This window comes from Anomaloglossus baeobatrachus, chromosome 6, assembly GCF_048569485.1.
Source record: "Anomaloglossus baeobatrachus isolate aAnoBae1 chromosome 6, aAnoBae1.hap1, whole genome shotgun sequence".
NCBI lineage: Eukaryota > Metazoa > Chordata > Amphibia > Anura > Aromobatidae > Anomaloglossus > Anomaloglossus baeobatrachus.
Window position 1 is genome coordinate 14,245,190 of NC_134358.1, and position 21,413 is coordinate 14,266,602.

The 21,413-nt window shown below is 56.5% G+C and overlaps 1 protein-coding gene across 3 annotated transcripts in view; it reads left to right on the forward strand.

The window, feature by feature from the left end:
* TONSL (tonsoku like, DNA repair protein) overlaps nucleotides 1–20,219 on the forward strand; it is a 34,856-nt gene extending 14,637 nt beyond the window's left edge. For all 3 annotated transcript variants that reach the window (XM_075352786.1, XM_075352788.1, XM_075352787.1), the window contains 23 exons: nucleotides 103–283; nucleotides 464–593; nucleotides 5,558–5,729; nucleotides 5,805–5,919; nucleotides 6,185–6,330; nucleotides 7,181–7,333; nucleotides 7,492–7,617; nucleotides 10,930–11,113; nucleotides 11,191–11,246; nucleotides 11,329–11,418; nucleotides 11,494–11,566; nucleotides 12,781–12,944; nucleotides 13,021–13,144; nucleotides 13,616–14,463; nucleotides 15,230–15,324; nucleotides 15,668–15,824; nucleotides 17,058–17,136; nucleotides 17,214–17,521; nucleotides 17,595–17,766; nucleotides 18,042–18,211; nucleotides 18,317–18,390; nucleotides 18,462–18,595; nucleotides 19,561–20,219. In XM_075352786.1, the coding sequence (XP_075208901.1) occupies nucleotides 103–283; nucleotides 464–593; nucleotides 5,558–5,729; nucleotides 5,805–5,919; nucleotides 6,185–6,330; nucleotides 7,181–7,333; nucleotides 7,492–7,617; nucleotides 10,930–11,113; nucleotides 11,191–11,246; nucleotides 11,329–11,418; nucleotides 11,494–11,566; nucleotides 12,781–12,944; nucleotides 13,021–13,144; nucleotides 13,616–14,463; nucleotides 15,230–15,324; nucleotides 15,668–15,824; nucleotides 17,058–17,136; nucleotides 17,214–17,521; nucleotides 17,595–17,766; nucleotides 18,042–18,211; nucleotides 18,317–18,390; nucleotides 18,462–18,595; nucleotides 19,561–19,745 (3,936 nt within the window). In that variant the 3' untranslated portion in view covers nucleotides 19,746–20,219. The remainder of the gene's footprint in view (nucleotides 1–102; nucleotides 284–463; nucleotides 594–5,557; nucleotides 5,730–5,804; nucleotides 5,920–6,184; nucleotides 6,331–7,180; nucleotides 7,334–7,491; nucleotides 7,618–10,929; nucleotides 11,114–11,190; nucleotides 11,247–11,328; nucleotides 11,419–11,493; nucleotides 11,567–12,780; nucleotides 12,945–13,020; nucleotides 13,145–13,615; nucleotides 14,464–15,229; nucleotides 15,325–15,667; nucleotides 15,825–17,057; nucleotides 17,137–17,213; nucleotides 17,522–17,594; nucleotides 17,767–18,041; nucleotides 18,212–18,316; nucleotides 18,391–18,461; nucleotides 18,596–19,560) is intronic.
* The last annotated feature ends 1,194 nt before the right edge of the window (nucleotides 20,220–21,413 follow it).

Genomic DNA, 21,413 nt, shown 5'->3' on the forward strand with positions numbered 1-21,413 from the left:
CTCTTTACTTGGGGATGGGAGCTGCTTTCACTGTAGAGAATCCTGGGTGTGACCGCTCTCTGTCTCCTCTGTCTTTTGATTTTTGTCCGGTTGTCTCTCCAGCACCAGCGCATTCACCTGGACTTGGCGCAGTCGGTCTCTTCGGAGGTGGAGGAGCAGCGGGCTCTCGCCACCATCGGCCGCACTTACCTGTACATGTGTGAGGCGGGGGATGTGAGCGCTCGGCGGCCGGCGGAGGAGTCCTTCTTGAGGAGTCTGGAGATCGTGGATGACAAACTGGAGGGTGAGGAGGTTGTGCCGTCGTTATCATGCCGCAGCGCTCCGAGCCCCGCGGATCCACGCTGAGGGGTCGAGAACCTCGAGCCACGCTCCGGTGTAACGCATGTAGTTTGGTGGTGGTGGGAATCTGACAACCTCCTCATATGTAGCTGGTTGTCAGCGGCTGATTCTTTGTGTCTCCCAGGTAAGGTATCGTCGCGGGACCTGAGTGAGATGCGGGCTCGGCTCTTCCTGAACCTCGGCTTTCTGTACGACATCATGGCGCAAGCGGAAAAGTGCAGCTTCTACATCAAGAAGAGCATCTTCATAGCAGAGTAATGTGCCTGCGGTCCCCAAATCTCCCCCCCTCAGTCCTCCTCCTCCTACCCATCCCCCTCACTCAGCCGCCCCTCTGCCTCTGACGCCGCTATACTCAACCTCTCCCTTTTCCTCCGCTCACTCCCTCTTTTCCCTATGCTCAGCCCTTCCCCGCTCTCAGTTGCCTTTCTGCCTCTTGTTCCCGTATGCTCAACCCTTCCCTTTACCTTCACTTACTGCTCCTCCTTCTGCCTCCGGCACCCAGCACTTTGCCCCTTCTTCTGCCTCCGGCACCCAGCACTTTGCCCCTTCTTCTGCCTCCGGCACCCAGCACTTTGCCCCTTCTTCTGCCTCCGGCACCCAGCACTTTGCCCCTTCTTCTGCCTCCGGCACCCAGCACTTTGCCCCTTCTTCTGCCTCCGGCACCCAGCACTTTGCCCCTTCTTCTGCCTCCGGCACCCAGCACTTTGCCCCTTCTTCTGCCTCCGGCACCCAGCACTTTGCCCCTTCTTCTGCCTCCGGCACCCAGCACTTTGCTCCTTCTTCTGCCTCCGGCACCCAGCACTTTGCTCTTTCTTCTGCCTCCGGCACCCAGCACTTTGCCCCTTCTTCTGCCTCCGGCACCCAGCTCTCCTCCTCTCAGTCCTCCTTCCTCTGCCCCACCTCTCCCTCTGCCTCCTCTCACTTCCTCTTCTCCCACACTCCTCCTCTCCCTCATCTTTCTGCCTCTGCTCAGATGCCCTTTGCCTCCAGTGCTCCATACCTCCATCTGCCTCCAGCACCTAGCGCTCCTCCTCTCACTTCCCCTTCTCCCGCCCTATTCCTCTCCCTCATCTTTTTCTCTGTACTCCGCTGCCTCCAGTACGCCATACCTCCATATGCCTCCAGCACCCAGCGCTCCTCCTGTCCTTTCCCCTTCTTCCCACTCTCTTCTCCCTCCTCCTTTTCCCCTTACTTAGCTGTCCTTCTGCCTCCAGTGCTCCACACCTTCCTCTGCCTCCAGCGTTCCTCCTCTCACTTCCATCTCTCCTTGGGCTCAGCCGCCCTTTTGCCTTCAGCGCATAACACCTCCAGTGCTCCTCCTGTCACTTCCTCCTCTCCCCATGTTCATCCTCTTCCTCATCTCCCTCCCCTTTCTCCCCACCTTTGGCCGCCCCTCTGCCTCCAGCGCTCCACACGTCCCTCTGCTTCAGGTGCCCAGTGCTCCTCTTCACACTTCCCCTTCTCCCCACCCTCTTCCTGTCCCCATGTTCCTCCTCTGCTTCTGCCTCAACTCCCTCCCTCTTCTCCTGCACTCGGTTACCCCCTCTGCCTCCGGTGCTCCACACCTCCCTCTGCCACTGCTGCCCAGTACTCCTCCTTCTCCCCACGCTCCTCCTCTCCTTCCCCCTCTCCCTCGTTCAGCTGCCCCTCTGTTTCTAGTGCTCCACTCCTCTCTCTGCCTCCGGCACCCAGCACTCCTCCTCTCGCCTTTCCTTCTCCCACGCTCCTCCTCTCGCCTTTTCCTTCTCCCACGCTCCTCCTCTCGCCTTTTCCTTCTCCCACGCTCCTCCTCTCGCCTTTTCCTTCTCCCACGCTCCTCCTCTCACCTTTCCTTCTCCCATGCTCCTCCTCTCACCTTTCCTTCTCCCATGCTCCTCCTCTCACCTTTCCTTCTCCCACGCTCCTCCTCTCTCTCCTTTCCTTCTCCCACGCTCCTCCTCTCACCTTTCCTTCTCCCACTCTCCTCCTCTCGCCTTTTCCTTCTCCCACGTTCCTCCTCTCGCCTTTTCCTTCTCCCACGCTCCTCCTCTCGCCTTTTTCTTCTCCCACGCTCCTCCTCTCGCCTTTCCTTCTCCCACGCTCCTCTTCTCGCCTTTCCTTCTCCCATGCTCCTCCTCTCACCTCAGATTAAATGACTTAGTCCGGGAGTTGGAGATTCCTAAACATTCTGCAGAACTTCTAGGCTGTAGACTAAAGGAAAAGAACCTTGGTCAGTGAGGAGGATACACAAAGTCTCCATGCTTTCTATGTGATGCGTCAGCCGGGATAGGACATCACTGGAGCCAAAAAGTTGACCAACAGGAACATCTGTACAACCTTGACCTTGACCTTAGGAACATAGTTGCTGACAGTTGAGTTGATTCCACTGAAGTTCTCCGGCCACCGCTTCACATTAAGCTTGGACTGATGAAGCCGTTAGTGAAAGCTCCACTGAAAGTAGGAGAAACTTTTACCTGTGTACCAAGTTTCAGTGACTGTCTGAAGGAAGGCCCATATTCGAAAACTCGTGAACAACGACATGATCGAAATAAAAATGTTTCTGTGGAAAAAGTGGTTGGGCATCTTTTCAGGAAGTCATGAAGAAATTTCTAAGTAACAACAAAGATCCAAAATTTAGGTCCATCATGGAGAACATGTAGAAACGTTTTCAAACCTTGGAGTGTCTGGTGAATTTGAAGGTATATTTTTTTTTTTACATTCCATTTGGACAATTTTCCTAAAAATGTCAGTGCTGATAGCGAAGAACAAGGAGAGAGATTTCATCAGGATATCAAGATGGAACAGTGATACCAAGGAAGATGGAAGATGAAGATGATGGGGGACGATAGCAAGGTAGATGGAGTGTGAAGATGCTGGAGGACGATATCAACGAAGATGGAAGATGAAGATGCTGGAGGATGATACCAAGGAAGATAGAAGGTGAAAATGATGGTGGACGATATCAACGAAGATGGAAGGTGAAGATGCTGGAGGACGATACCAAAGAAGATAGAAGGTGAAGATGATGGGGACAATACCAAGGTAGATGGAAGGTGAAGATGATGGTGGACGATATCAACGAAGATGGAAGGTGAAGATGCTGGAGGACGATACCAAGGTAGATGGAAGGTGAAGATGATGGGGGACAATACCAAGGAAGATGGAAGGTGAAGATGATGGGGGACGATACCAAGGAAGATGGAAGGTGAAGATGATGGGGAGCGATACCAGGGAAGATGGAAGGTGAAGATGCTGGAGGACGATACCAAGGAAGATGGAAGGTGAAGATGATGGGAGACGATACCAAAGAAGATGGAAGATGAAGATGATGGGAGACGATACCAAGGAAGATTGAAGGTGAAGATGATGGGGGATGATAGCAAGGAAGATGGAAGGTGAAGATGATGGGGGATGATAGCAAGGAAGATGGAAGGTGAAGATGATGGGGGACGATACCAAGGAAGGCGGAAGGTGAAGATGATGTGGGACGATACCAAGGGAGATGGAAGGTGAAGATGATGGGGGACGATACCAAGGAAGGCGGAAGGTGAAGATGATGTGGGACGATACCAAGGTAGATGGAAGGTGATGATGATGGGGGACAATATCAACGAAGATGGAAGGTGAAGATGATGGGGGATGATACCAAGGTAGATGGAAGGTGAAGATGATGGTGGACGATATCAACGAAGATGGAAGATGATTGGGGACGTTACCAAGGAAGATGGAAGGTGAAGATGATGGGGGACGATACCAAGGAAGATGGAAGGTGAAGATGATGGGGGACGATACCAAGGAAGATGGAAGGTGAAGATGATGGGAGTTGATACCAAGGAAGATGGATGGTGATGGGGGACAATACCAAGGAAGATGGAAGGTAAAGGTGATGGGGGACGATACCAAGGAAGATCTGATGTCAAGATAATGGGGAACGATTGCTGGACGCTGCACAGAGAAGATCTGCAGCCTTCTATAAGAGAAAACTAAATTGCTCAAGAATTCATTCCAATAAAGTTGCATTCTCTTCTGCTCTCCACCCCTTCCTCTGCCCCTTCTCACTCTCCGCCCCTTCCGTGCTCTGCCCCTTTTCACTCTCCGTTCATTCTGTGCTTCGCCCCTCTCTTCTGCGCTCCGCTCTCTTCCTCTGCCCTTCCATGCTCTGCTCCTTCTCATTCTCCCTTCTTCCCACTCTCCAAGCCTCCCTTACGCACTCCGCCCCCCCTTACCTTCTGCTCTCCACCCCTCCCTCTGCCCTTCCGCGCTCTGCTCCTCCTCACTCTCCCTTTTTTTCCTGCTCTCAAACCTTCCCTTCCGCACTCCGCCCCTCTCCCAGCCTTGCTGTCCGCCTTTTCCTCTGCCCCTTCTCAATCTTCCTTCTTCCCGCACTTCGCCCCTCCCTTTTGTGCTCCACCTCTTCCTCTGCCCTTCCACACTCTGCCCCGTCTCTCTCCCTTCTTCCTGCTCTCCACCCCTCTTCTACTCTCCGCCCTTCCGCGTGCTGCCCCTCCCTTTGACCTTCCGCGCGCTGCCCCTCCCTCTGACCTTTCGCGCGCCGCCCCTCCCTCTGACCTTTCGCGCGCCGCCCCTCCCTCTGACCTTTCGCGCGCCGCCCCTCCCTCTGACCTTTCGCGCGCCGCCCCTCCCTCTGACCTTTCGCGCGCCGCCCCTCCCTCTGACCTTTCGCGTGCCGCCCCTCCCTCTGACCTTTCGCGCGCCACCCTTCCCTCTGACCTTCCGCGCGCCGCCCCTCCCTCTGACCTTCCGCGCGCCGTCCCTCCCTCTGGCCTTGCGCCGCCCCTCCCTTTGACCTTCCGAACGCCGCCCCTCCCTTTGACCTTCTATGCGCTGCCCCTCCCTCTGACCTTCCGCACGCCACCCCTCCCTTCCTCTTTCTGTCCTTCCGCACTCCGCCTCTCCCCCAGCCTTGCTGGCTTCCCTTTCCTCTGCCCCTTCTCAATCTTCCTTCTTCCCGCACTTCACCCCTCTCTCTTCTGTTCTCCACCTCTTCCTCTGCCCTTCCACACTCTGCCCCTTCTTCTTTCTCCCTTCTTCCCGCTCTCCACCCCTCTCTTCTACTCCCCGCCCTTCCGCGCGCCGCCCCTCCCTTTGACCTTCCGCACACTGCCCCTCCCTCTGACCTTCCGCGCGCCGCCCTTCCCTTTGCCCCTTTTCTCTCTTTCTTTTTCCTGCGCTCCCGCCCTCCTATGCCCTCTGCTCAGCTCCCTTCTTTCTTCCACAGACAGACTCAGCTCCACGAAGATCTGTACAGAGCCAATGCCAACCTTGCCAGCATCCATCTGCGCAATGGCGAGCACTCCAAAGCCATCCGCTGCTGGGAGGCCGCCCGTGAGTGTGCACAGCGCATGCGCGACAAGTACATGGAGAGTGAATGTTACTGCAGTATCGGCCAGGTGAGGGCGCTGGAGAGCGGCAGTCACATGCACCGTCAAGACGTTGTCCTCTGCTCACGGTCTCTTCTTCTCCAGACTCTGCTGTCTCTCGGAGACCTCTCTGCGGGGAAGCGCTCGCTGAAGAAAGCCTTCGCTCTGGGCAGTCTGCAGGAGTCCGACCGCGACACAGTGCGGCGCAGCCTGAAGCATGGTGAGCGCCACTCCACGTGTGCAGCTCCGCATACCGCTGCATCCTGAGGCCAGACATACATTGCCCACTCATCTCTTTCTAGAGACCCCAGAATTCCTACCACACTGGTCAAGACTTCTCTCCCTCCGGGGTCCGATATGACATTTGCCAAATATGACAGCAGGAGGTCCCAGGACAGTCACCTAATTCCTTATGGGGGCCCCTGACATCATATCGCATCACTATCCCCTCCCCCCACTGATATCTTCCCCTCTGTGTCTTTCAGCCATTAAAGGTTGTCAGCTGGAGGAGGCGTTGTCGGAGCTGGCAGAGGGTGACCTGCAGGGGGCGCTGTCCGTGCATGAGCAGCTGGGAGATCTGTACTGTAAGGTCGGCTGTTACAGTAAAGCTGTGGAGCATTATAAGCTGCAGGTGAGAGGGGAGATATGCATCACTGGGGGGATGCGGTGCGTCCTGTATAATGCAACCTGTACCATGGCCATAGTGAATGGCGGCTGCACCGAGCTCCAGCGTAGTCTTCAGAAACACCATTCTTGTTCTCACACTACAACTTTCCAGCTGTGGGTGTGGGGCCGGTAGAGCTATCGGGGGGTGGTGGAATGGACGGGCAAGAGGTGCTGGAGCTGACTGGGAATGGTGGGGCGGGGAGCAGTGAATTCGACAGATGGTGGGGCATGTTGGCTCTGACGGACAAGCGGTGGAGATGACTGGCGGAAATGGGGATGGTAGAGCAGTTGGGTGTAGGTGACTGCTCGGTGGCGGGTTGTCGATGGAGGTGGGGGGAGGGCTATAAAGCTGACGGACAGACGGGGGCCATAGAACCGGCGTGGGGTGTGGTAGAGCTGGCAGGGTGTAATGGAGCCGACTGGGGATGGTGGGGCAGACAGGCGGGGAGCGGTGAAGGCGACAGATGGGTGCGGCAGTGCAGCTGACGAACAAGCAGTGGAGATGACTGGCGGGAAAGGGTGTGGTGGATCAGACTGGTGGAGGTGACTGGCCAGGATGGTTTGATGGAGTTGACGGGTGGGAGAGGCCATAAAGCTGACATACAGGCAGGGGGCCATCGAGCCGGCAGGGGGGTGATGCAGCCAATGGGAGGGTGTAGGACTGTGGAGCTGATGGATATTGTTCTTCAGGCTGAGCAGTCTCTGTGGTCTGGGTCAGCTCTGTTCTGACGTTTAGCTGGATCTTGAGGTGACCTCCATCCTTGACCTCAGGTCTTTGTTTTCCTGCTGATGACCACCGCCATGATCTCTTGCAGCTTCACTGCGCGGAATCCATGAGCCGTCCGGACCGGGAGCTCGCTGTCATCCACGTGTCTTTGGCTGCCACGTTCACTGACCTGAAGGACTACCGGCAGGCCATGGAGCACTATCGAGCCGAGCTGGGATTCAGGAGGGGCAACCCCCGTGAGGTGATGGGGGATGGAGGGGGAAGATATATCTATAGGGGGGTTGTAGACTCTCCAGGCTGATGTGTCTGGTGGTATCATGTACAATGTGGTCTGATGTTTTGGGGAGACATCCAGCACCGCCACACGTGTCAGGACTGATGGATGTTCTGCCCTTCCAGGAGTGTAAGACGTGGATGAACATGGCGGTGGTGGTGGAGGAGGACACACAGGGGTATCATGAGGTGCAAAGTTGTCTGTCCAGTGCCATGACGTGCGCCCGAGAGACCAGAGACCCCCACCTGCAGGTAATAATATAGTGTGAACCCCATTATATGGTTATGTGGCCCACTGCGTAACCTGAGGCTGTGCTGCTGTGTCCTGTTCTTCCATTTACTAGCGCACAGCACCACTTCCCTTTACCGGGGCGCAGCAGCAGGTCCCTATTCCAGGTCAGACTGTTTATGTCCATAGATCTGCACTGTGTCTCTTAAATGTGGGTGTGATGGCTGCCGCGTCTTCTGAAGTGTTGTCATGTAGACATTTGGGCTGGACACGGGCCCCACAAGAGGCGAGTGCTGTATCTGCCCCAGTCCTTGTGTGTGATACTGTATGTGATGTGGGGTGCGTGTCTCTATGTAGTGTAGACGGGTCTATTTCCGTTATCTATGTAGTAAGCTCGGTTCTGTATTTATGTAGTAAGGTTGCCTCTTGCTTTGTCGTAAGGTTGGCTCTGGATCTATGTAGTAAACTTGGATCTGTATCTATTTAGTAAGCTTGGTTATGATGCTGTATCTATGTAGTATGCATGAGTCTGTTCCCATATCTATGTAGTAGTTTGATTCTGTTCTTGTATCTATGTAGTAAGATATTCAGTAAGCTTGGATCTGTTTCAGTATCTATGTAGCAAGTTCAGTTCTATTCCCGTGTCTATGTAGTAAGCTTGGTTTTGGATATGTGTAGTAAGCTTGGTTCTATTTATGTTTATATGTAGTAGGCTTGGTTCTGTTACAGTATCTATGTAGTAAGTTCAGTTATGTTTCTGCGTCTATTTAATAAGTTTGGTTCTGTGTCTGTGGTTAGTAAGCTTCGTTCTTTTTGTGTTTTTATGTAGTAGGATCGGTTGTGTTCCAGTATCTATGTAGTAATGGCGTTTATTTTTCCACATCCATTTAGTAAGCTTGGTTTTGTTCCCATATCTATGTAACAAGCTTTGTTCTGTATCTGTGTAGTAAGCTTAGTTCTGTTTATGTTTCTATGTAGTAGGCTCAGTTCTGTTTGTGTTTCTGTGTTGTAGGCTCGGTTCTGTTCCAGTATCTATGTAGTAAGGGCGGCTATGTTTCCACATCTATGTAATAAGCTTGGTTCTATTCCCATATCTATGTAATAAGCTTGGTTCTGTATCTGTGTAGTAAACTTAGTTCTGTTTGTGTTTCTATGTAGTAGGCTCGGTTCTGTTCCAGTATCTGTAGTTAGGGCTGTTATTTTTCCACATCCATGTAGTAAGCTTGGTTCTGTTACCATATCTATGTAATAAGCTTGGTTCTGGATCTGTGTAGGAAGTTCAGTTTTGATCCTGTATGTAATTCGTGTTGGATCTTTGGTGAAGATGTTGCCTGTAGAGCCTGATATACCATCACGCCTACTCAGATTATGGTTTGTCTTGTAAAGAGTTAAGTGCGAGATTGGGGGCAGCTGTCGGCTTTCACCATTCATGATAACAAAAAATTTAATTTATATCCATAAAAGTAAAGTATGGAGACTTTAGCGTTGCCGGCCACGTACCTTTTACACGTCTTGTCTCTTCCACGGTCCTGGGTGCATTCTGGTGTCATTACAGTCGGAAGCCAACGTGGCCATAAATGTTGGATGCTCATGGGGTGTCCCCGTCCTCAATCACTGTCCTACACTGGTGATCCACGCTACCGTCATCCCCATCCTGTGTCTGGGTGCGTGTGCTCCCCCAAGAACACAGCGCCCACCGTTATCATTCATGCCCTTTACCAGAGATGATCTGATGGGTGGTCATCACGCGTGTATCTGCCCCAGTCCTCGTGTGTGATACTGTATGTGATGTGGGGTGCGTGTCTATATGTAGTGTAGACGGGTCTATTTCCGTTATCTATGTAGTAAGCTCGGTCCTGTATTTATGTAGTAAGGTTGCTTCTTGCTTTGTCGTAAGGTTGGCTCTGGATCTATGTAGTAAACTTGGATCTGTATCTATTTAGTAAGCTTGGTTATGTTGCTGTATCTATGTAGTATGCATGAGTCTGTTCCCATATCTATGTAGCATGGGTCTGTTCCCATATCTATGTAGTAGTTTGATTCTGTTCTTGTATCTATGTAGTAAGATATTCAGTAAGCTTGGATCTGTTTCAGTATCTATGTAGTAAGTTCAGTTCTATTCCCGTGTCTATGTAGTAAGCTTGGTTATGGATATGTGTAGTAAGCTTGGTTCTATTTATGTTTATATGTAGTAGGCTTGGTTCTGTTCCAGTATCTATGTAGTAGACTCTGTTCTGTTACAGTATCTACATGTTAAGTTATGTTTCTGCGTCTATTTAATAAGTTTGGTGCTGTGTCTGTGGTTAGTAAGCTTCGTTCTTTTTGTGTTTTTATGTAGTAGGATCGGTTGTGTTCCAGTATCTATGTAGTAATGGCGTTTATTTTTCCACATCCATGTAGTAAGCTTGGTTTTGTTCCCATATCTATGTAACAAGCTTTGTTCTGTATTTGTGTAGTAAGCTTAGTTCTGTTTATGTTTCTATGTAGTAGGCTCAGTTCTGTTTGTGTTTCTGTGTCGTAGGCTCGGTTCTGTTCCAGTATCTATGTAGTAAGGGTGGCTATGTTTCCACATCTATGTAATAAGCTTGGTTCTTTTCCCATATCTATGTAATAAGCTTGGTTCTGTATCTGTGTAGTAAACTTAGTTCTGTTTGTGTTTCTATGTAGTAGGCTCGGTTCTGTTCCAGTATCTGTTAGGGCTGTTATTTTTCCACATCCATGTAATAAGCTTGGTTCTGGATCTGTGTAGGAAGTTCAGTTTTGATCCTGTATGTAATTCGTGTTGGATCTTTGGTGAAGATGTTGCCTGTAGAGCCTGATATACCATCACGCCTACTCAGATTATGGTTTGTCTTGTAAAGAGTTAAGTGCGAGATTGGGGGCAGCTGTCGGCTTTCACCATTCATGATAACAAAAAATGTAATTTATATCCATAAAAGTAAAGTATGGAGACTTTAGCGTTGCCGGCCACGTACCTTTTTACACGTCTTGTCTCTTCCACGGTCCTGGGTGCATTCTGGTGTCATTACAGTCGGAAGCCAATGTGGCCATAAATGTTGGATGCTCATGGGGTGTCCCCGTCCTCAATCACTGCCCTACACCGGTGATCCACGCTACCGTCATCCCTATCCTGTGTCTGGGTGCGTGTGCTCCCCCAAGAACACACCGCCCACCGTTATCATTCATGCCCTTTACCAGAGATGATCTGATGGGTGGTCATCACTCGTGAGCTCGTACGTTGAGCTTGCCCCTGGCTGGGGCGCCGTACTGCGTCCCATGTTGTCTGGACACGGTCTCTAGTCTTTTACACCGATCCCCTCTTTTTTCGTATACAGAGGAAAGTTCTGCGTCAGCTCCTCGCCGTGCAGCAGAAGTGGGGGGCCCCTGACGTGGGGGACACAGAGGCGGAGTTACATGACCTGTGCAGCGGTGACACTGGTGAGAGCAGTGAGGAGGAGGAGGAGGAGATGGAGAACAGCGAGCCCCTGCAGGAGAGCGAGCTGGAGCTGTCCGCGAGCGGTAGGTAACGGCGCAGCGCCGCACTGCATTCCTCCATCTCTTCACCTTCTGACGGCGGCTCTTGTGATTTACAAAAGATGACGACCTGGAGGGATACGAGAAGTCAGTGCCGGGGAGGAGGAAGGCCGCCCGGGTGAGTGGAGTGTAAACTCCTGGGACCAGAGAAGTATGGACCCTCCATGTTCAACCCATTAACCCTCGCTGTCCTTCATTAGTGGAATCGCCGCAATGAGAAGGGGGAGACGGTTCTGCATCGCGCCTGTATCGACGGGAACGCCAAGATGGTGCAGTGCCTTCTGGAAAAGGTGAGTAAGGACCACCTCTGTGCGCCATGAGGACCGGGGGGCATTGTTGTATTATCCATGTGACCTCTATTCTAGGGCCATCCCCTGAACCCTCGAGATTACTGCGGGTGGACACCACTTCACGAAGCCTGCAACCACGGACATCTAGGTGAGACCACCAACCGGTGTATGCATCCTCTTCATTCACATCTGCCTATCGCATTCTCCTGTCCGATTAGTGCCTCATCATGCCACGGGTTCTGCCCTTTTTGCTCCTCGCATTCCCACAGCCTCTGTCCTCTTTGTTCCTCACCCCCCCGTGGCCTCTGCCCTCTGTTCTCCTCCCTTCCTGTGGCCTCTGGCCTCTTTGCTCCCCGCCTTCCCGTGGCCTCTGGCCTCTTTGCTTCCCGCGGCCTCTGGCCTCTTTGCTTCCCGTGGCCTCTGGCCTCTTTGCTTCCCGTGGCCTCTGCTTTCTTTGCTCCTCCCCTCCCTTGGCCTCTGCCCTCTTTGCTCTCCGCAGCCTCTGTCCTCTTTGCTCCCCACTTTCCCGTGGCTTCTGGTCTCTTTGCTTCCCGCGGCCTCTGGCCTCTTTGCATCCCGCGGCCTCTGGCCTCTTTGCATCCCGCGGCCTCTGGCCTCTTTGCTTCCCGCGGCCTCTGCCGCCTTTGCTTCCCGCGGCCTCTGCCATCTTTGCTCCTTGCCTTCCCGCAGCCTCTGCCATCTTTGCTCCTTGCCTTCCCGCGGCCTCTGCCATCTTTGCTCCCCGCCTTCCCGCGGCCTCTGGCCTCTTTGCTTCCCGTGGCCTCTGTCCTCTTTGCTCCCCGCCTTCCCGTGGCCTCTGACCTCTTTGCTCCCCACGGTCTCTGTCCTCTTTGCTCCCCGTGGCCTCTGTCCTCTTTGCTCCCTGCCTTCCCGTGGCCTCTGGCCTCTTTGCTCCCCACGGTCTCTGTCCTCTTTTCTCCCCGCGGCCTCTGTCCTCTTTGCTCCCCGCCTTCCCGTGGCCTCTGACCTCTTTGCTCCCCACGGTCTCTGTCCTCTTTGCTCCCCGCGGCCTCTGTCCTCTTTGCTCCCCGCCTTCCAGCGGCCTCTGGCCTCTTTGCTTCCCGTGGCCTCTGCCGTCTTTGCTCCCTGTGGCCTCTGTCCTCTTTGCTCCCCGCCTTCCCGCGGCCTCTGGCCTCTCTGCTTCCCGTGGCCTCTGCCATCTTTGCTCCCCGCGGCCTCTGTCCTCTTTGCTCCCCGCCTTCCCGCGGCCTCTGGCCTTTTTGCTCCCCGCCTTCCCGCGGCCTCTGGCCTCTTTGCTTCCCGTAGCCTCTGCCATCTTTGCTCCCTGCCTTCCCGCGGCCTCTGTTTTCTTGGCGTCTCTGATAATTGTATTATCCCCAGATATTGTCCAGTTCCTGTTAGACAGAGGAGTGAACATTAATGATCCGGGGGGTCCGTTATGTGAAGGGATCACCCCCCTCCATGACGCTCTGTCCAGCGGTAACTTCCACGTTGCTCAGCTGTTGATTAGGAGAGGGGCGTCTGTCACCCAGAAGACCACCAAGGTGCGTGTCCCTGAGCTGCGCTCATAGTAGGAGACAGCAGAACATGTCAGGCTCATCTTCACTGTGTCCCCTGCAGGGAGTGTCCCCTCTTGGCAGCCTGCAGGATTGGATCCACACGTACGGGAAGCACCTGGACCACGAGACGAGGCGGGATTGTAAGGAGACCGAGAAGATGCTGCGCGATGCTCTGGAGGGGCGGGGTAAGAGCCAGAGGCAGGAGTGAGCACCGGGGGCAGGGTGAGAGCCAAGTCAGGGGTTGAGCTCTAAGGTAAGAGCCAAGGCGGGGGAAGCACCACGGGCAACATAAGGGGTGGGGGAGAGATCCAGGGGCAGGATAAGAGACTGGGCAGTGGTAAGCTCCAGGACAGGGTAAAAGCCAAGGCAGGGGTAAGCGCCAAGGATGAGGGGCGGAGTTAAAAGCGGGGGTGGAACTCAGCAGGGCGGAGTCAGTCAGATAGAGGGGCTACATGCCAGTAAGCGGACTCTCTGCTCCTCCCATGAGCAGGGGCTTGTAGCACCAGCTCCTCAGTGGAAACACTGTCTGCACATGGCTGCCGCTATTCCAGGCGTTTTGGCATCCATGCTGCTGCCTGTGTCCTCGCTCCGCCCCGTGGGCCCGGTCTCTTTTGGCCTCGCTCCGCCCCTTGTGATCCGTCTCTTTCTGTCCTCAGTCGTCTCCTCCACTCCCCGCCCGGCAAAGGAGCTTCAGGACAGCGAGCTGTTCGATGCGGAGGGCTCGGAGTCGCTCATCGTGCCGCCATCTTTCCCCTCTGAGTCTCAGCCAGAAAACTCTGCTCGTGTGAAGAGTCGTCCGGATCATCGAGTGTCCAGGAATCTGCGTCTGTCCGATCGAGAGGACGAGGACTTCACGTCTCATCACTCCTCACCGGTCCGCTCAATCTCCCTAACCTGCCCTGAGGCTCCGCCCACAGAGGAGGCCGAGCAGCTGCTGACTCCACTGAGACCGGTGAAGAAGAGGCCACGACATGCGGCTCCGAGGTCATCCTCTGATTCAGACATCACCAAGGAGAGAACTGCAGAGATCGCGCTTTCCAAGGGTGGGATAGAAGCCTACCAGAAAGCCATGCAAGGCCTGGGCAGTGCCAAGTCCCGCCTCCTGAGCCAGAGCTTAGCGCAGCCTGAGCCCGCCCCCGAGGAGCCGACATCTACAGGGGCGCTGCTCTCCTCGGACCATTACCTTGGAGATGATTGGCTAGAAGATGATTTAATGATGGAGTCTCACTCCAGAAAGAGAAATCGCCGATCCTCAGATGTCCTGGAGGCGCAGGAGGCCGAGGAGGACAGTGAAGAGGAGGAAGCGCCCCCCAGGAAAGAGAAGCCGGCCCGAAACGCCCTCAGCCGGAAACGCTCCCGCCAGACTAAGCTGACTCAGATTGTGGACAGAGCTGTGGTCGGGCGCACGAAGAGCAGCTGCCAGAATGTCGCCATCCCCCGCATTGTGGACGCCGCAAGAGCACACGTCACAAGTGTGGACAGCGCTCTGCCGGGCTCTGCACAGGTGGGTCACCCACCACCATCCCTCGCCCTCACTAGCAGCAATCCCGTGCCCGACCCGCTGACATCCCTCACCCAGCAGCGATCCCATGCCCTACCCACTGACATCCCTCACCCACCACCTTCCCGCGCCCTCACCCGCTGACATCCCTCACCCACCACCTTCCTGCGCCCTCACCCGCTGACATCCCTCACCCACCACCTTCCCGCGCCCTCACCCGCTGACATCCCTCACCCATCATCTTCCTGCGCCCTCACCCGCTGACATCCCTCACCCACCACCTTCCTGCGCCCTCACCCACCACCTTCCCTCACCCGCTGACATCCCTCACCTGCCGACATCCCGCGCCCTCCCCCGCCGACATCCCGCGCCATCACGGGCCTCCCCCGCCACCATCCCACGCCCTCCCCAGCCAACATCCCGCGCTCTCCCCCGCCGACATGCCGCGCCATCACGGGCCTCCCCCGCCGACAGGCCGCGCCCTCATCCCTCACTTGCTGACATCTCGCGCCCTCGCCCGCCGACATCCCTCACCCGCTGACAGTCACTGCTGCCATTCTGCACCCTCACCCGCCGCCATCCCCCGACCCGGGACATCCCGCATAGATACAGAGGCATGGCCTGAGGAGTTCCTGATTGTCAGGTTTCCCGCTTGCCATGCCGTGGGGTGTTCCGGCCGCCTCGTCAGACTGCGCAGTCTCTCCGTTGCTCCAGCGCGCCCCGTCCTCTGATCCTGTCTGTCTGTGTATATTTTTGTTTTTTTCCCCAGCCCCCCTCTGTGACTGTGAACCCCTCGTTGCCTCCACCAATCAGAGTGCGGGTCAGAGTTCAGGATGACGTCTTCCTCATCCCCATCCCGCACAGGTAGGACTCGCCGCTCTGCTGCTTCAGTTGTTGCAGTCTCCGCAGAATATTAATTGCTCGCACAGCTGCAGGGTCGTTACAGTGTTCTGCGCAGATGAGCGATCAGGAGGAGGACTCGTGCTGCTGTTTTTCACCTCACAGGTTTGTCTGCACCGATACAGTGTAACAAACCCTCCGCTGTGTGAGCAGAAATAATCAAGACAAGGTTTTCATCCTGTAAATGTGTAACGTTCACTGGGGGCAGCGGTGGGAAATGATTGTGTATAGGGTCTGCCACGTCCCGATCGGCGGCGGCAGATGCGCTCTATGTGCTCTAACGCTCATCATTCTGGGTCTTTGTCAGTGACGGAGCCACACGGGAGGTGTCCTGGTTGGCGGAACAAGCCTCCCAGCGATACTATCAGAGCTGTGGACTGCTGCCGCGCCTCACCCTGAAGAAGGAGGGGGCCCTGTTGGCTGCCGAGGACCTTGTCCTCCATGTGCTGCAGAGCAACGAGGAGGTGAGTGGAGCAAGGACGAGGAGGGGAGCCGTGGGGCACGACATCAAGGAGGGGAGCCGTGGGGCGCGACGTCGAGGAGGGGAGCCGTGAGTCGCGACGTCGAGGAGGGGAGCCGTGGGGCGTGACGTCGAGGAGGGGAGCCGTGGGGCGTGACGTCGAGGAGGGGAGCCGTGGGGCGTGACGTCGAGGAGGGGAGCCGTGGGGCGCGACGTCGAGGAGGGGAGCCGTGGGGCGCGACGACGAGGAGGGGAGCCGTGGGGCGCGACGTCGAGGAGGGGAGCCGTGGGGCGCGACGACGAGGAGGGGAGCCGTGGGGCGTGACGTCGAGGAGGGGAGCCGTGGGGCGTGACGTCGAGGAGGGGAGCCGTGGGGCGTGACGTCGAGGAGGGGAGCCGTGGGGCGCGACGACGAGGAGGGGAGCCGTGGGGCGCGACGACGAGGAGGAGGGCAGCTGTGGGGCGCACCAATGACGAGGAGGGGAGCCGTGCGTCGAGGAGGGGAGCCGTGGGGCGTGATGTCGAGGTGGAGAGCAGCGGGGCGCGACGACGAGGAGGGCAGCCGTGGGGTGCGACGACGAGAAGGGGAGCCGTGGGGCGCGACGACGACGAGGAGGGCAGCCGTGGGGCACAACGATGACGAGGAGGGGAGCCGTGCGTCGAGGAGGGGAGCCGTGGGGCGTGATGTCGATGTGGAGAGCAGCGGGGCGCGACGACGAGGAGGGGAGCCGTGGGGCGCGACGACGAGGAGGGCAGCCGTGGGGTGCGACGACGAGAAGGGGAGCCGTGGGGCGCGACGACGACGAGGAGGGCAGCCGTGGGGCACAACGATGACGAGGAGGGGAGCCGTGCGTCGAGGAGGGGAGCCGTGGGGCGTGATGTCGAGGTGGAGAGCAGCGGGGCGCGACGACGAGGAGGGGAGCCGTGGGGCGCGACGACGAGGAGGGCAGCCGTGGGGTGCGACGACGAGGAGGGCAGCCGTGGGGTGCGACGACGAGGAGGGGAGCCGTGGGGCGCGACGACAAGGAGGGGAGCCGTGGGGCGCGACGACAAGGAGGGCAGCTGTGGGGTGCGGCGACGACGACAAGGAGGGCAGCCGTGGGGCGCAACGATGACGAGGAGGGGAGCCGTGCGTCGAGGAGGGGTGCGGTGTGATGAGGAGGGGAGCCATGCGGAGTTGAGCTCTGGCTCCAGGACCTTGGTTGGTGACTCTCCTCCGCCTCCTGATTCTCTGCAGGTTGTGGCTGAGGTGCACTCCTGGGACCTGCCGCCCCTCACTGACCGCTACAAGAAGGCCTGCCAGAGCCTGGCTGTGGGTAAGGGCCGCACCCCGTTGATACCCCGCTGATTCCCCTCTGCATATGCCTCTAATATCTGGCCACTCGTTTTGTAGAGGAGAATCGTCTGGTGCGGAAGGCTCTGGAGCAGCAGGACACCGGTTCGTCCATGTGGCTCTGCCGCCTGGCCCTGACCGGACGCCACCTCTGCCCGCTGATCCGCGCTCTGAAGCTGCAGAGCTCTCTGCGCCAGCTGCATCTCAGCGGAAACCTCTTGGGGGACGCTGAGGTGGAGGAGCTGCTGTCCATGCTGGGGACAATGCCGCACCTCACCCACCTTGACCTGTCCTCTAACCGGCTGACACATGAGGGCATCAGGAGGCTGGTGCCGGCCGCGGGCACACCGGACTACAAGGCCATGGAGGTGAGATTGTGGCTGTGGATGATGATGATGATGGCGATGCCCTTCATTAACCATGTCCTGTCTGCTCTCCTAGAACCTTGAGGAGCTGGACCTGAGCATGAACCCGCTGGGCGATGGCTTATCACAGCCTCTGGCAGCGCTGCTGCTCCACTGCCCGGTGCTCAGCACCCTGCGCCTGCAGGCCTGCCAGCTCTCCGCCAAGTTCCTGCAGCAGCACCGCCTTCTCTTGGCTGACGCCTTTCGAGGTTTGATTGTGTCCCATAATCCTCACCCACTGTTCTGACACCAGCGGACCCCTGCTCTGGGCATGTCAATGTATAATGGGTCGTACCATGAACCCCGTCTCTTTAAGGATCTTGGTAGGAGCAATGGCAGTGGGCTGTTACCTGTGTTATGTGAGCACCGAGCCTCCGTATCACAGGAGGAGTCCTGCACTCGGCCAGTACCTGCAGCTTCATCCCCCTCCTCTCCATCTGCTCCTGCTGAGAACATCAGTCCCTTCTCTTGTGTTGTCCGACAGGTGCGGTTCATTTGAAGACTCTCTCTCTTTCCCACAATCCTCTGGGTTCCACGGGGGTGGAGCTTGTGCTGAAGACCCTCCCCCATGAGACAGTCTCCCACCTGGAGCTTGGTGCGGTGGTCACATCTGACGCTCTTATCACAGAACCGCTAATAAGATACCTTACTCAGGTAAGCAGAGAGCCCCCCGACCCGTGATCTGTGCCCCCCGACCCGTGATCTGTCCCCTCACCCGCGATCCCCCACCCTCTTACCCGCTCTGCTCTCTCCCTGCAGGACGGCTGCGCCTTGTCCCACCTGACGCTCTCTTGTAACTACCTGAGCGATGACTGTGTGCGGGATCTGGCCAGGTGAGTGGCTGTCACTCCGGTGACTGGGGGCTGCCGGCGGGAGGCAGTGACATCTTGTGCTCTCTCTGCAGGTGTCTCCCCGTCTGCGGCTCTTTGACTTCGCTCGATCTGTCAGGAAATCCAAAAATTGGAGCTGAAGGATTTCACTGTCTGTTGAATGGGATCCGGCAACGAAACGGAGAAATGCAAGAACTAAGCCTGACAGGTGAGGGCTCCAGCCTGGGACGTTCCCACTGTAGACTCTGTGCCCATCAGTGAGGGCTGCAACCTGGGACGTGCCACCCCGTAGACTCTGTGCCCATCACTGAGGGCTCCAGACGGGGACGGTCCCACTGTAGACTCTGGGCCCATTAGTGAGAGCTTCAGCCCGGGACGTGCCCACCATAGACTCTGTTCCCGTCAGTGAGGGCTCTGACCGTGGACGTGCCACATCTGTGCTCTTTTTACCAGGCAGACCCCTATGAATGGTTATAGTAAGCAGGGGTCTCGGGCAGCCTTCCCCATCAATGGTTGGTGTGAGTCTCAGGCAGCCCCCCATGAATAGTCGGTGTGAGCAGGGCACCTGTGCTGCCCCCGCCTTCTTCATGGGGGTCTGCCTACCCTGTGGTGCCTTGTTGTCCTGACCTGGTCTTGGCTGCTTCTTTTTCTGTGATGTGTTTTGGCTTTCTCTTCAATGTGTGCCGACCCCCGGCTGTGACACAAACCCCTCACCCTGCTCCTGGTGGACCCCTGAGCTTGTTCTCCGGACCCTGTGATCCTGCCCCGTCCTGGATGACTTGTTGGGCCATTACGTGAACGAGGCTCGCAGCGTCTGTCCTCTCTGTGAGGATTCTTATGGTTTGTCTGGAGCAGTCGGATCAGGTCTTGCTCCGGGTGGTCATGTTAGAAGAGATATCTATCCGTTCCGGAGAGTTCCTGAGCTCCGACCTTTGCTGATTTCCAGCTGCTCCAGGTTGCCCGTCCCTGGACGTTAGTGACAGAACCGTCTACACCATTGTCTCTGTGGCTCTTGGTGCTGGAGATTGCTGGAGGTCGCAGACTGGAGAGCACAGAGGTGTCGCGTGCTCCACTAATGCCAGAGTGGAGGCTATGGGTACCAGCAGGGGGTGACATCGGCTCGTCCTGCAGGGGAAGCTTTGTTGCCTATTGACCAGAGCTTCTGTTTTTCAGGTTGTAGTATCCGGGGCCCCTTTCATGGCCGCACCCTGGAAGCACTGTCCTCCGTCCTCCAGGAGCTCCGGCTCGGCTCCCACGGCCTATCCAAGAATGATAGAGCGGCATTGACTCAGGCCTGGAGCGGGGACTCGCTGATCGTAGATCAACGGAGCAAACTCTTCATCAAGAGGATGACGTGAAGGATCCCACCAGGGACATCTGTGTTCCGAAGGGAGGACGTGAGGCTGGAATCCTCCATGGTCCCCGAGGAGATCACCATACTCTGCCATGATGCTCATGTCTGCTCCGGGCCCGAGCTGCTGCACCTTCTGGGCCTCCTCTGTACGGGGCGACCTTTCCAATCCCCTCATATCCGGACGTGCTCTGCTCCCGGCTTTCCTCATGGGTGGGGGTAGACTGAGATCAACGGCACTTTAGGGCTCGTGTCCTGCTGCTATATGTGATGTTTTGGGGGGAGTACATCCATGACAGGAGAACAGGACCCAGGTGATCATGTGCTGCATTCGGCCCTGATGTAGGGGTCACATTCGGTCCTGCCTTCTGCCCCCTCTCGGGGTAAATCTTCTGTACATTCGCTTTTACATTTGCTGTTTTTATGCTCGTTGGGCTCTGTTCTCAGAATTGTCTATTTTTTCACTGTAAATAAACTGATATTGGGGGATGGGGTGTCATCTATGCGTCGGCCCTGATACGTCACATTGTCCCATGACTGCCCATCACACATTGACAGATCCCAGGAGTCTTCTCCACACACGATACGGCTGGCTGAGGACAAAGAAGAGGAGCCAAAGGCAGAGGATGCGTGGCTTCTGAGAGATGAATAATGACCTGTGCTGGCTGGCCGGGAGCGGAAGGTGACCTGCGCTCACTGGCCGGGAGCGGGAGGTGACCTGCACTCGCTGACCGGGAGTGGGAGGCCACCTGCGCTCGCTAGCCACCTACTCCTTCTAGAGGCGAAACGTAGATGGACCCGTCCAGCAGGCAGCACAGAGCCTAATCCCCAGGATGGTGGGGAAGAGCGAGTGCTGTGTGCTCCATCCACAGAGACCAGAACAACATTCCACCATGACATTGGTAATCCCTCCGGACAGCACCCTTTGTGCTGTGTACGGGCCCGGAGGATTCTCTCCTGAAATGAAATGATGTGGGACTTCTCGCCTGCTGTCCCCTGACCACTTCCTCTCTGTCATCATACCACTTACTTTCAGCCTCAGTCGCCCGACCACTTCCTCTCTGCCTCCGTCACCCGACCACTTCCTCTCTGCCTCTTGCCTGACCACTTCCTCTCTCGCCTGACCACTTCCTCTGCCTCTCTCGCCTGACCACTTCCTCTCTGCCTCTGTCACCCGACCACTTCCTCTCTGCCTCTGTCACCCAACCACTTCCTCTCTCGTCTGACCACTTCCTCTCTGCCTCTCTCGTCTGACCACTTTCTTTCTGCCTGTGTCACCTGACCACTTCCTCTCTGCCTGTTGCCCGACCACTTCCTCTCTGCCTCCGTCACCCGACCACTTCCTCTCTGCCTGTTGCCCGACCACTTCCTCTCTGCCTCCGTCACCCGACCACTTCCTCTCTGCCTGTTGCCCGACCACTTCCTCTCTGCCTCTGTCACCCGACCACTTCCTCTCTGCCTCTCTCGCCTGACCACTTCCTCTCTGCCTCTGTAACCCGACCACTTCCTCTCTGCCTCTGTCACCCGACCACTTCCTCTCTGCCCTTCTCGCCTGACCACTTCCTCTCTGCCTCTCTCGCCTGACCACTTCCTTTCTGCCTGTCACCCGACCTCTGCCTCCCTCGCCTGACCACTTCCTCTCTGCCTCTCTCGCCTGACCACTTCCTCTCTGCCT